Source organism: Aplidium turbinatum, chromosome 4 (genome assembly GCF_918807975.1).
Source record: "Aplidium turbinatum chromosome 4, kaAplTurb1.1, whole genome shotgun sequence".
Taxonomy (NCBI): domain Eukaryota; kingdom Metazoa; phylum Chordata; class Ascidiacea; order Aplousobranchia; family Polyclinidae; genus Aplidium; species Aplidium turbinatum.
In genome coordinates, this window is record NC_137475.1 from 25,155,819 (window position 1) to 25,168,998 (window position 13,180).

At 37.6% G+C, this 13,180-nt stretch overlaps 1 protein-coding gene across 1 annotated transcript in view; it reads left to right on the top strand.

Annotated features, from left to right (window-relative positions):
- Nucleotides 1-4,993: 4,993 nt before the first annotated feature.
- The window catches only part of LOC145768185 (phosphoribosylformylglycinamidine synthase-like), a 91,678-nt gene continuing 83,491 nt past the window's right edge, over nucleotides 4,994-13,180 (top strand). Inside the window, exon 1 of the mRNA XM_082579661.1 lies at nucleotides 4,994-5,174. Coding sequence (XP_082435787.1) covers nucleotides 5,023-5,174 — 152 coding nt within the window. The 5' untranslated portion in view covers nucleotides 4,994-5,022. The remainder of the gene's footprint in view (nucleotides 5,175-13,180) is intronic.

Consider the following 13,180-nt stretch of genomic DNA (forward strand, 5'->3'; position numbering starts at 1 on the left):
TCCAGTTGAAGCGCTTCCTCCGCTGGTTCTTGTGTTTTTTGTCCACAGAAGTTCTAGAGAGTCTGCGGAAGTTTTTCCATCCTCTTTGACCAATCGCCATCTTTCGGTGAAGCGGTGGCCATGTGCTCCAACCAGTTGTTTTATTTCAATATCTTGGACTGGATCGTCATGCTATTGTCTGATTGTTTATCTATCTATTTTTCTAACGTAATATGCCGAATTGGATTTTTTTTTTGTCTCTTTAATATGGTTTAACGTGTAAAACATACGGTAACTCAAATTAATCATATTACTGTGACATACTACTACTACATCCCAGCTGGCGATGCCTGTCATTTTTGCATTAATTCAACGTTTGTTAACGTTGGATCAACGTGGAGGTGACGAGTTTAGCTGACTGGGGTCTAAAATTATCGCTTTATCAACGCAACTTTTTATCAAAGCACGCTTGATATCTTCAAGACATAACTTCCCTGGGTATAATTGAATTTCCGCAAGATGATGATGTTGTTTTTGCTAGTTTGATTTATTCGTTTTTTGTCATTGTTTCATGTCGTCAAGTTATAGCCTATCTATTTTGTGAATCGTGCAAGGCCTGGTGCGTTGCGCTTGAAATGGCTTTGCCCGTGGTAGGATTTCTTTGTGGGGTTTTCTTTGCCTGCCTTGCTCTTTGTTATGAGCTAAACGCATCAAGACGTGTTCCCCTTACGACCATCAGCACACTTGATAACGCACCATGGCCGATCTTCATAGCAACTGTCCATACAAATTTTCAATATATCAGCTAAAGTTATGTGGGCTAATAAAGTTATAATATGTTTATTTGTTTTGTAACATTTTTTTTTATTTTACCTTTATATCTTAAATTTTTCTGAAGGTGTTGCGACCGTGCCAAATTTTTTTTCAACTCAATAACTTACTTCGATCACAAGCACGTTTTAACGTTCGCGTTTTGTCGCTTCTACCTTTTTCTCGACCTTTGCTATGTTGACGTGTATTGTTTTGATATGATCAACGTCAGAAATAAAAACAACTGAACTGAACTGAACTATTGTCTTTGCTATCCAGGCTGCACTGAATTGCAACTGAAGTCCCTTTCCTTCTCTTGCAATGAGGTTCCGTTGTATATTCAGCATGATCAACAACCTCTTCTTCATGCTGCCAATCTTCAATGTTACAAAGCTTTTCTAATCTTCGTTTCAAACGCGCTCCTCTTCCTGAGGTAGCAAGTGTTGGTTTGAACGTGAACACTGATGGCACACTGTTTGCTTTCAAGCAATGTGTTGCAATGCAATGTGTTCGAAAATGCCTGTTTACTTATTTGCTTTTATAGCCACAGCAACGTTAAATCAAGCCTAAAATGAATCAAGCTTTGTAATATGCACCTTCTTACCCTCACATCAACACAAAACTGCACTCCCATCCCACCCATATCAGCTGTACGCGCGTTACGCAAAGCGTGCCAGGGTTACCAGATACTCAAGCCATAGTAAGGCCAAATTCATTATAAAATAAGGCCAAAAAAGGCCAAATTTTTTATTTACTTCTATTAATGCTACAACTTAATTAAAATATTTTTTTTGTAAATGCCATTTAACGATCAAGCATAACAGAAAATAATGGTCAGAGCATAATTACCGGTTCGTTTGCACAATCTGTTTAATAAACAATTACTGTAGTAGCAGAAAAACTAGAAACCATTATCACTTTAATTCATCAACAGTATGCCTCCTACTTACTGTATGCTTACTCATTTTCAATACTTGGAGAATAGGCTATACTTTAACCTTTCAAAAAAATGATTAAAATATAACTGTTTCTGATAAAATTGGTTCTTTCTATTATTACCCTATAATCAGCAGGTCTATGAAGTTTTTAGATGGTTTACAGAATCAGTTGTTACACCTTACTATGCTGTTGGTACGCCTACGCCTACTATGTTCAGTTCAGTTCAGTTCAGTTCAGTTGTTTTTTTTATTTCTGACCATCATATCAACACAATACACATCAACATAGCAAAGGTCAAGAAAAAGGTAGAAGCGACAAAACGCGAACGTTAAAACGTGCTTGTGATCGAAGTAAGTTATTGAGTTGAAAAAAATTTGGCACGGTCGCAACACCTTCAGAAAAATTTAAGATATAAAGGGAAAATTAAAAAAATAAAAAATGTTACAAAACAAATAAACATATAGCCTATAGGCTATAACTTTATTAGCCTACATAACTTTAGCTGATATATTGAAGATTTGTATGGACAGTTGCTATGAAGATCGGCCATGGTGCGTTATCAAGAGTGCTGATGGTCGTAAGGGGAACACGTCTTGATGCGTTTAGCTCATAGCAAAGAGCAAGGCAGGCAAAGAAAACCCCACAAAGAAATCCTACCACGGGCAAAGCCATTTCAAGCGCAACGCACCAGGCCTTGCACGACTCACAAAATAGATAGGCTATAACTTGACGACATGAAACAATGACAAAAAAACAAACTAGCAAAAAACAACATCATCATCTTGCGGAAATTCAATTATACCCAGGGAAGTTATGTCTTAAAGATATCAAGCGTGCTTTGATAAAAGTTGCGTTGATAAAGCGATAATTTTAGACCCCAGTCAGCTAAACTCGCCACTTCCACACCGATCCAACGTTAGCTAACGTTGTATTAATGCAAAAATGACAGGCATCGCCAGCTGGGATGTAGTAGTGGTATGTCCCAGTAATATGATAAATTTGGGTTACCGTATGTTTTACACGTTAAACCATATTAAAGTGACAAAAAATATCCAATTTGGCATATTACGTTAAAAAAAAAAAAAAATAGATAAACAATCAGACAATAGCATGACGATCCAGTCCAAGATATTGAAATAAAACAACTGGCCACCGCTTCACCGAAAGATGGAGATTGGTCAAAAAGGATGGAAAAACTTCTGCAGACTCTGTAGAACTTCTGTGGACAAAAAAAACACAAGAACCAGAAGGCCAGTAGGAGTACTTACAATCTTACTATTTTGCTAATAAATCTACACACATTGGCTTATCATTGCTGGGCAAAAAAAAAAAAAAAATATATATATATATGTATATATATATATCTTTTAAATCAAAAATATATTTATATATATCTATATATATATATATTTTTATATATCTTTTATATATTAGTATGTTTGGTGCATGATGTAATACTTAGATGGGATTATTTCAAGGAAGATTTAGCTTGTTTATTTTTGATTTAAAGCCTTTTACAGTTTTACATTCATTTCTTATAGTAGGGGGAAGCTTGTTCCAAACTATTGGCCCCATGTACCGTATTGATTGTTTGCAAGTGTTAATTCGGCAATATATCGGAATATAAGGAGAATTACTTCTTGTTGTTAGGCTACTTGATTGTTTACACATAAGTATATCATTGAATGTTGTGGGAAGCAGCTTTTTTGAATATTTAAACATAAAAGTTGCAATCTCTGTAGTTTTCATGTGGTTAATTGATTTTAAATTATTGAGTTCCATTACACCTTTTATGCTTTCTCTGCGGTCAATGTCAAATACAGTACGAAGAAAGTTATTGCATGTACGTTGTAGCTTTTGCAATATAGTTTTGTTTTCATGACACCACGTTGAGATGCAATATAATATCTGACTCTCAACTAGAGAATGGTAAATGGAGAGAAGTGCTTGTTTGTTTAGGAAAGGCTTAATTTTTTTTGTCACGCAGAGTGTTGATCTTATTTTTTGAAGCAAGATTTCCATATGAGATTTCCATGACAAATGCTCGTTTACAATTATTCCCAGAAACTTTATTGAGGCAACTTGTTCTATGTTGCTTTTTCGAATATTCAAGGGTGGGTGGTATGATAGTGTCTTGCTTCCTTGACCCGGTTCAACTCAACAGAACCACCCTGTCCACAGCTAACACATTCTCTACTCTCTATGTCTCTACTTCGTAATTAAAACGGATATAGTTCAGGCTTTAAGTGACGATAAGTGATACTTTTATTTGCAATTTACTTAAAATGGTACTTTCTAAACCGGTCAAAATTTGCAGCCATAAAAAGGGCCAATTAAGGCCAGATTTTCTGGCCTTATTTGCATCAATTTTTTTAAGCCAACTGCAATTTAAAAAGGCCAGATTTTTGGAATTTGGCCTAAAAAAAGGCCATCTGGCAACCCTTAAACGTGCTAAAGCTTGAAGCAATCACTGCGAGCGTGTTGCTAGGACCCAGTTGTAGCGCCACCGAGTGGATCGCACAACACCATAAAAATAAGTTTTTTTTCTATTTCGCTTCTAGGTTTGGTGGCTGTGCAATTTTAAGATAGTGGTAACATTGTTTTATCGATGTATATTTTAAACTTTTGGGTTTTGCCATCTTTCCCTTTTGTTGGTGTCAAATTCGTATGTTTACTTTGCCGTTTTGTACATGTTTGCGCCAGCAGCAAAAAATAAATTGAATTGATTTGGCTGTTTTCTTAGTTTTGGTACTGGCAACCTTGCTTTGAACAGACCCGCGTAACTATGAATAAGCAATGACTCAATGAGGCTGAGCCTGAGCAGTATGATACCGGTCATTAACCAACCATCCACGTGTGTTTGTTGAACAATAACGTGAATGTGACTGCAAAAATGTGAAGGGTGTGAATTGAATCTAGGGGTAGGCTAATTGGGTTTTCTAAATTGCTCATACTTTCCACTTCTGCCTAGCCCTATAATATGATATAATTTATTTATTGCAGACTAATTTGTCCATGGTAACATAGCATTTGTCCATAGGTAGGCTACCAATGTTATTTTTATTTTTGTTTGTTGATTGAAACATTAAAACTTCTTTTTGTAGTTTCAAAATTTGTGTGTAATGTGTAGTTTTAAAGTTATTTTTATATGTTGTTTACTGTACCATGGTTATTTTACAGCAACATGGTTCCATGTTCTGTCGTAGTCGTTATCTTATCTGCTTCCTCAATGGTGACCATATTTTGTTCTGCTTTTAGCTGCTAATCCAAGTGGTTTTGCATTGTTGTTTGACTATGCCTGTGATTCATTTTTATCAGTTATGTCAATCCACTGATGTGATCACAAGGAAGGTACAATCTATTCTTCAAAGAAATAATTTCCAGATTGCTTCTGAAACTTGTTACAACGTTGACATTGACAATGATTCAACTGAGCAGCTGATTGAGTAGGTTATCTGCATGTACCCTGCATTATATAATATTAATAGCATATTTCTTTCACAAGTGGTTTTCAACCTGATGTCTGGGGAGTTTGATTTTATACATATATTATAAAGAAGTTTTATATTCATCATCATCATAATCCATCGTCGGTTTGTTCCCCACTAGTGGGGGTGGCCGATTGTTTCCGCGCAGCAATTGTTTTAATCCCTTTTCTCCATTTCACCCTGTCCCTTGCATCTTCCTCCTTCAGTCCAACTTTTTAAAATTCATCCTTCACTTGTTGTTTCCACGTTTTTCTTGGACGACCGCGTTTCCTCTTCCCATCCACCTTTAGATCTAGTGCCTTTCTAAGAAAACTTCCTTCTTCCCTCCTTATCACATGTCCATACCATCTTACTCCATTTGCCCTTGCCAGTTGGTCTATGGTCTCTCTTATCTCTAGCATATCCAACAATTCTTCAGTCCTTTTTTCCCTTCTCGTTTTCACCCCACACATTGCTCTCACCGTTGGCCTTTCTGTTCTTCTCAGGATTGCCAGTTCACTCTCTCTCAATACTCATGTCTCGCTACCATATAGCATTGCAGGCCGCACACAGCTCCGATATACTTTTCCTTTTATCCTTAGTGAAAATTTTCTGTCATGCAACATTTCCCCACATTCCCTGAACTTTGCCCAGCCCAATCTTGCCCTTGTTGTCACCGCTGCTTCACATCCACCACTTCCATTTATCCGATCACCCAGATAACAGAAGTCTGTCACTGTTTCGATGCCATGGCAGAACTCATCATCATGGCCTTCCACTTCATTCCTTCCTGTACTGCATTTCCCACAAACAAAACACTTCGCCAATCTTGTTGCGGCTCTCTTGACATTAGCACATCTTGCATGTACCCACTTTCCACATTTCTTGCATTGCATTGAATTTCTCATCACTCTCTTGCCACATATTCCACAGGGATCTACTTTGTTCTCAACAACTGTTCCTTCTGCTCCACTCACCATCACTTTTGTTTTTTCAAGATTCACCTTCATACCCTTGGTTTCAAATGCTTCTTTCCATTTCTCAAACTTTATCTCCAGTCCCTCCATACTATTACTTGTCAAGACCAGGTCGTCTGCATACAAAATTTCACTCAATAAGCCCTCTCTCACGCCTTCAGTTACAACGTCAACCACAATAGCAAATATCAGAGGTGACAAAATTGATCCTTGGTATAGGCTACACCAACCTTCACAAAAAACTCGTTTGAATAATTTGATCCAACTCTCACTTTTGTTCTTGCATCCTCATACATAGACAATAGACATCACAGCTCTCACTAATACCTCCGGTATACCTATTTTCCTCATTGCCCACTCCATCACTTTCCTTGGTACTCTGTCAAATGCCTTTTCTAAGTCGACGAAACACATATATAGTTTTCTCTGCTTCTCTCGGTATTCCTCCTGCATTCTTCTCAATATAAACAGAGCATCCACTGTACCTTTTCCTGGCATAAATCCAAACTATATATTAAAGACAGGCAAGACACAACAATACCACAGGGTTGAGCATTACAACAGTATATATTTTTTACATGTTTACAAAATAGTTTAACATTCAAACGTTTTCGGCTTAACCTAAGCCCTCATCAGGAATCTGAAAATATTAATAAAATGCAATAAATTTCAACTTCTTGAAGGTAACTAGCTAACTAATTGTAAGCACCAAGAAATACGCAGCGGTTAAAAGCAATAGTGTGGAAAACAAACAGACAGACGGAAAACAAAATTACATTAGAAAAAGGCAACCACATGTGACTACACACGAGTTAGCACCACAGGGAACGTGATCCATCTAACTTAGTAAATGTTTAGTAGAATGGACGCGCCGCCAGCAAATAATTGTTTGTTTAAATTTGGGTTGTAGCGTTTGATTAATAGCGCTTCCTGAATTTTTGTGTCAAATTGGGATTTGCCTTTGCGTAAAATTTTAAATGAGTCAGCAGAGAATTTTCGATTTGTGCAAAAGGAACACTCCATAATATGGTCTTTGATGGCACTTTTCTTTAAGTCTCTAAAGTTCAAATGCTCCCGTACTCTCGTGGTCAAATGTCTGGTGGATATACCGATGTATGTCAATGCCGAATCACACGGACATGTAAAACTGTATACGACATTTGAACAGAGAGGCGAAGGCGTCTGGGACTTTAGTTGAAAATACGAACTGATTTTGAATGTTTTATCAACAGGAAAAACGTCCACATCAAATTTACTTTTCATAAACTGTCCGATTTTGCGAGCAAACGTTTTAGAATCTTTTCCCACAAACGGAATGGACAAACAATGCTTCATATTTAATTCATTTTCAGCCTTTTCTTGTTGGTCGGAATTCGTGGAGATAAAGCGATTCAATATTTTTTCAAAGTATAATTTTGGATAACCATTATTATAGAACATTTGTTTTAATTTCTCTGTTTCAATATTAAAAAGAGCATCATTACAGCAAATCATTTTAGCCCAAGCTAATAGGCGCATGATCAGACCAGATTTCCATTTCGATGGGCATAGTGCATCAAAATTCAAAAACAAACCAGTATGGGTTGGTTTGCGCCAAACCCAAGTATCAAATTCGGTAGCATTAATTTTAATTTCAACGTCCAAAAAAGGCAAAGTTTTGCGTGTTTTTTCAATTGTAAATTTGATATTTTTATGTTGAGAGTTCAGCAATTCCAAAAAGGCCGCACAAGACGTCTCCTTATTAAATATCGCAAAAATGTCATCAATGTACCGTAAGAACAACTTTGGGTGAAATGTAAGATGCTTTTTAAATAGTTTTGTTTCCAAATGTGCCAGAAAAAAATTAGCAATAGTAGGGCCCAATGGAGATCCCATGGTAACGCCGTCAATTTGTTTAAACAATTGGTTTTTATACATAAATATGCCTTCGGTAGCTAAAGTCATTAACTTGACAAATACGTCACGCTTGAAAGGTAATTGAGTGGGTTTTGTTAAATGTAGTCAGCAATGATGTCAACAGTCTCTTTCAAAGGTACGTTCGTAAACAGAGATTTAACATCAAAACTAACCATCATCTGTCCGGAAGACGGAGAATAATCTTTTAGTTTTTCTAAAAAATGATTTGTGGAGTTAAGCATATACGAATTTGGAATGTACGGTTTGATCACGCTATCTAAGAATTTTGCCAGTTCATATTCCGGAGAGCCTATCATAGAAACAACAGGCCGAAGAGGGTTACCTTCCTTGTGCACTTTTGCACTTTCCTTGTGCACTTGTACCTTCCTTGCTTCCTTGTGCACTTGTGCACACAGCCGTATAATTTACCGGGGTTACTGCCCGATGGAATTAGTTTCGTTATCAATTGTCTTAAAAGTACTTACTTAAAAGTATCAAAGTCTTTAAAGTACTTACGGATGTAGTACGCAATTGACTTTTCTTTCGAAATCATGGGATGTGATTTGCCGCTGTCTGAAATTCGTTCAAACTTTGATTTATCATTGACTATAGAGTCCAGTTTCAGATATTAATCCGAGGTATTTAAAATTGCTGTCCCTTTTCCTTTATCAAATTTACAGATTTTGATGTCTTTGTTTTTTGATAGAGTCTTCAGAGTTTGGTGCATTATTTGATTTCGTTTTGACGAGCAAGCTCGTTTTGCATCAGACATGAATCGTTTAACCATAAACTTAATTTCATCCTTAGATTCCTCGTCAAGCGTGATTTCTTTTTCTTTCCTTGCTGAGTAAATTAATTGTTCCATGTTATTTCATCCATATTATCATATTATTTCATATTATTTCATAATTTTTGGGGATAGACCCAGATAACTGGGAGACCAATGACGTGTATCAAAGAGCGAGAGCAATTGTGAGTAAGATGTTGTAAGTGACATTGCCGACCACAGAGTACATGTAGTTTACCGTAAAACGGGGTGAGATTGGGCCAGTTTTGATCTTTGCCCTGTTTTAAAAAAAGTTGCAATGCCTCTGAAAGTGAACATTTTGGCCAGAATAAATTGTAAGCAATAAGGGGAGCTGGTATACAAGTCCCCCCCTTGGTAACTCATGACAAAGACAGGACTTTACCAAACGTAGGGTGAAAACTACTAGGGTGAAACTAGCCTACTTTACCTTTGCTTTACTGTTCACACATTCAATCCACATGTTTTGGTCAATTCCTCTTTGTCATGAGTTGCCAAGGGGGGGGAGACTTGTATACTAGCTCCCAATAAGGTAATACAGAGCACTGGCGTAGAGTATGGGGGTTAGGGTGTGTCGTGTGCCCCCAAAAATTTAAAAAATGGTTGAAAACAAAATTATTTTTTTTTGTGGGTGAGGCTTGACTAAAAAAGCAAAATTACAAAATTTCAAAAAATTTGGTCAAGGTTTAGGTGCTCCACATCCCAATTGCCTGTATCCCCTTGTTGGCTTGACAATAGGGTGGATTGAAAAAAATTGGTCTAGACCACTGACAAATTGGCTAAAAACAATAACAAAACTGGTTTCAGGGAGTTGTACCACATATTGGCCGTTCTACCCCCCATTTTATGGGGGAATACCCCCAAAATTCTCAAATCGGATGTAACTTTGGAACTGCTGGTGCTAGGAACATGAGTTTGGTATAAAATGATGCAGAATCATAATGTTTCTATCTGCTCTATGAGGATTTTTTGCCTTAATTTCACTAGAAAAAAAGTTATGACAAAAAGCGTATATTTGACAATGTTTTGGACAAAACGGTAGCGCAGGCACAAGGTAGTGGGTAAATGCACATGCTGTACTGCATATGTTGATGCAGGTCACAGATGACTTGGATACTTTTTCTTATTGCATTTGCAATAAATATACAGCATGGTATGCATAATATACGGTACACACTACACATGATGTAGAGAATACAAGGGTTAATCGAGAGCATGTAGGCAGTGGTCTAACGGTACAGTAGTGTGACTGGAAATACAATATAGTGCTCGTGTCATGTACACACACAGTAGCAAGTAACAACTTTACTGCACGACCTGGGGGTTACTAACTGGACTGTTCAAAGTGTAGGTGCATAAAACAAATACTGTAATTAGTAGACATAATTGGTGATGGGTAGACTGTGATCTGCCATGAAATCATTGTCAAAAAAATACCAGCACACAGATTGATATACTCCATACTGCTGCATGTGCTAGACTACCTGTACTACATTGAGACTTTAGCAACCAGCACAAAAAGGTGAACATGTCAATTTAGTGGGAATTCCTTCTTGCTGTTGAATTCTTTCATAAGTTGACGAGATCGCACCTTCTGACGAATCAGTCCATCCCTTCTTTCAAAACCTACAGCATATAAGCTTGCTTTAACAGTCACTAGCTTAACGTGACACTCCACTGCTTGGTTGTGGCAAGGATAATCCAGCCGCAGAGGTTCGTCGATGACATTGTCAAGCTGTTGATCTGCTAGCGATCTCATGATAGGTGGCTCAGACTTATGAACTGTGCCAAGCTTCACAAGTTGGTGGTATGATTTTGCTTTAGTATTAAGCTGTGGCACAAGAAATCTGCATATTGCAGGTGGCACGGCTGGTGAAATTTCCTTTCTCAGCTTTCGATTTTCATCTTCTGCTTTTTGTGAGGAGCCAACACGGTTCTTGCTTTGCTTTTCCTGTGCTTGTGCACCTAAGGAATAGATTTGTTGGCCTGCTGCTTTTTTAACTTGGCAGTCTTCATCACCTAGCATTCCAACAATGACATTTTCAGAGTGAGCGAATAATGCATTGCATTCCAAAACCTTCTTGGAAATCTTTTACTTCTTGGTTTGGGAAGATTTCTTTGCAACATGTTGAAGAAGTTTTTTGACCCATCAGATAATGAATTGTGGTGTTTTATTTCAAACCAAGGTGGGAAGCAAACCTTGATGCAGTACTCAGACAAGTTCATGAAACTTTTGGAAGGGTTGATTGCATGAGTGTATTTACGAAGTAGCCTACAAGCAAGTGTTAGCCACCTTGAATGACATAATTTCCCGACTGACAAAAACTGCAAGTCTTCAACATTCAACATGCCCAAGCACAATGCAGGCATAATCCATATATTACACTTGTAAACAAAAAAAGAATCATTTTTTGCTCATGAACTTTGAAGACTGATTTAGAGTAATTTTGAGGTGCTAAATCCGAATCTAACCTCAGATCACGTCAGGTTTGTGAGATATGATAACAACAAATGGTTACTTTTGTCAAAAGTGGAAGATTTGGCATTGCGTTCACCACCAACATATGCAGTGCTATAACGAATGGTTAGTGTTAGACAGACCAAAACAGCCTAAGTAAGGTTACTGTACAAGCATTGCCACAGGCCTACTTAATCCTTTGTGGTTTCATGCAAATCTTTGACGGGGGGGGGGGGGGGGGGGGTTAGTTATACTTTTAGCCTCCCTTTTAGATTGTTATTACTGCATGGTTAATAATGTTGCTTAGAAAACAAATTGGTATCAAAATTATATTTGGTGTATTTCAGCTACTTATGCACGACATGGCCTGGATTTCTGCGTATAGCAAAATATGTATGTGCAATAAACGCAACGTCAAATCTTCCACTTTTGACAAAAGTAACAATTTGCTGTCATCATATCTCACATACCTGACGTGATAGTATAAATCTGAGGGCAGATTTGGATTCAGCACCCCAAAATTACTCTAAATCAGTTTTCAAAGTTCATAGAGCAAAAATCGTGTAGACCAGTGTTATGTTAAGACAAGGTATTTATGGAGTATGGGGGTCGAAATTCCTGTATTTTTAACTGCAATGTGGAGCACCTAAACATTAATATTTTTTGCTGAAACTTCATATTATTGTTGTTTCAGTGAAACCTCACCATTGAAAAAAAATAATACAAAAAATATAAACATTGGGGCACACGACGCATCCTAATGGGGGTGCAGGGGTGCGGCTCTCATCGGTATTTTAATTTTACCCCCTTTTTACCCCCTGCTCTCATCGGTATTTTAATTCTTTTTTTTCATTTTCATTTTATTACGGTATTCAAAATATAGCTGTTTCAAATTCACACTAATTTGGTTCGTTTCCTACGCAGCATGCTACAACAACGCCTGAGGTTTAGGGTCCATTAATAACTATACAGTTTTGTCATTCGAAGCACGCAATAATATCGTTAAACGCAAGTCAAACGCAACAATAGCTGTTGCATCAAGAATTGCTGACTTGTTCATTTCCCGCCGTATGAAGCTCACGCTTATTGAATGACTTCGATTCGCTATGATGTAACAATGCAGACGCATGTTTAATGTAAATGTAACCTGGTGTAGCAGTCTTGTGGTTAACCACGTGCTCGAGCGTTGTTATTGCGTTGTAAGCAGTTGAAACTACACCCGGTACACGTCCAGGTACAAAGCCGCAGTATCCCAATTGGAAAGTGCAAAACTTTGATTGAAAACACAATTGCCATCTTAACAGCCAAATCCAACATTTCAATTGCCCATCAGTTCTTCGAATTAGTCAAACAAGAATCAGTATCTCTGAAATTGCAACTACCTACTGTCCCACGTGGCCGTTCAGCGTCCCAAACTGATGATGAAGTTTACTTTCCACAAATATATGTGGAAACTTTCATGGCTGCCATTCACGATTTAGGCGAAAGGTTCGATAAAGAAAACCTGTCCCATGTCGCACAACTGGAAAATATGATAGTCGGCTCCCCAAGTTTGACGGAAGAACAAATTTCCTGCAAATTTCCCGATATTGATACGTCACAATATTTGAGAGAGGTTGGGAATCTCAGAGCTTTTTTGAAATTAAAAAATGTATCAGAAGCAACTCCTCAACAAATGTGTAGTTTATTTCATGAAAACGACACCTTACCAATCATGTTTCCGAATGTGGCAATCCTCATACGATTGTACTTGACTTTGCCATGCACGTCTTGCGAGGCCGAACGTTCGTTCAGCACACCCAGACGGATCAAGACATATTTGAGGTCAACAATGACCCAAAACAGGCTA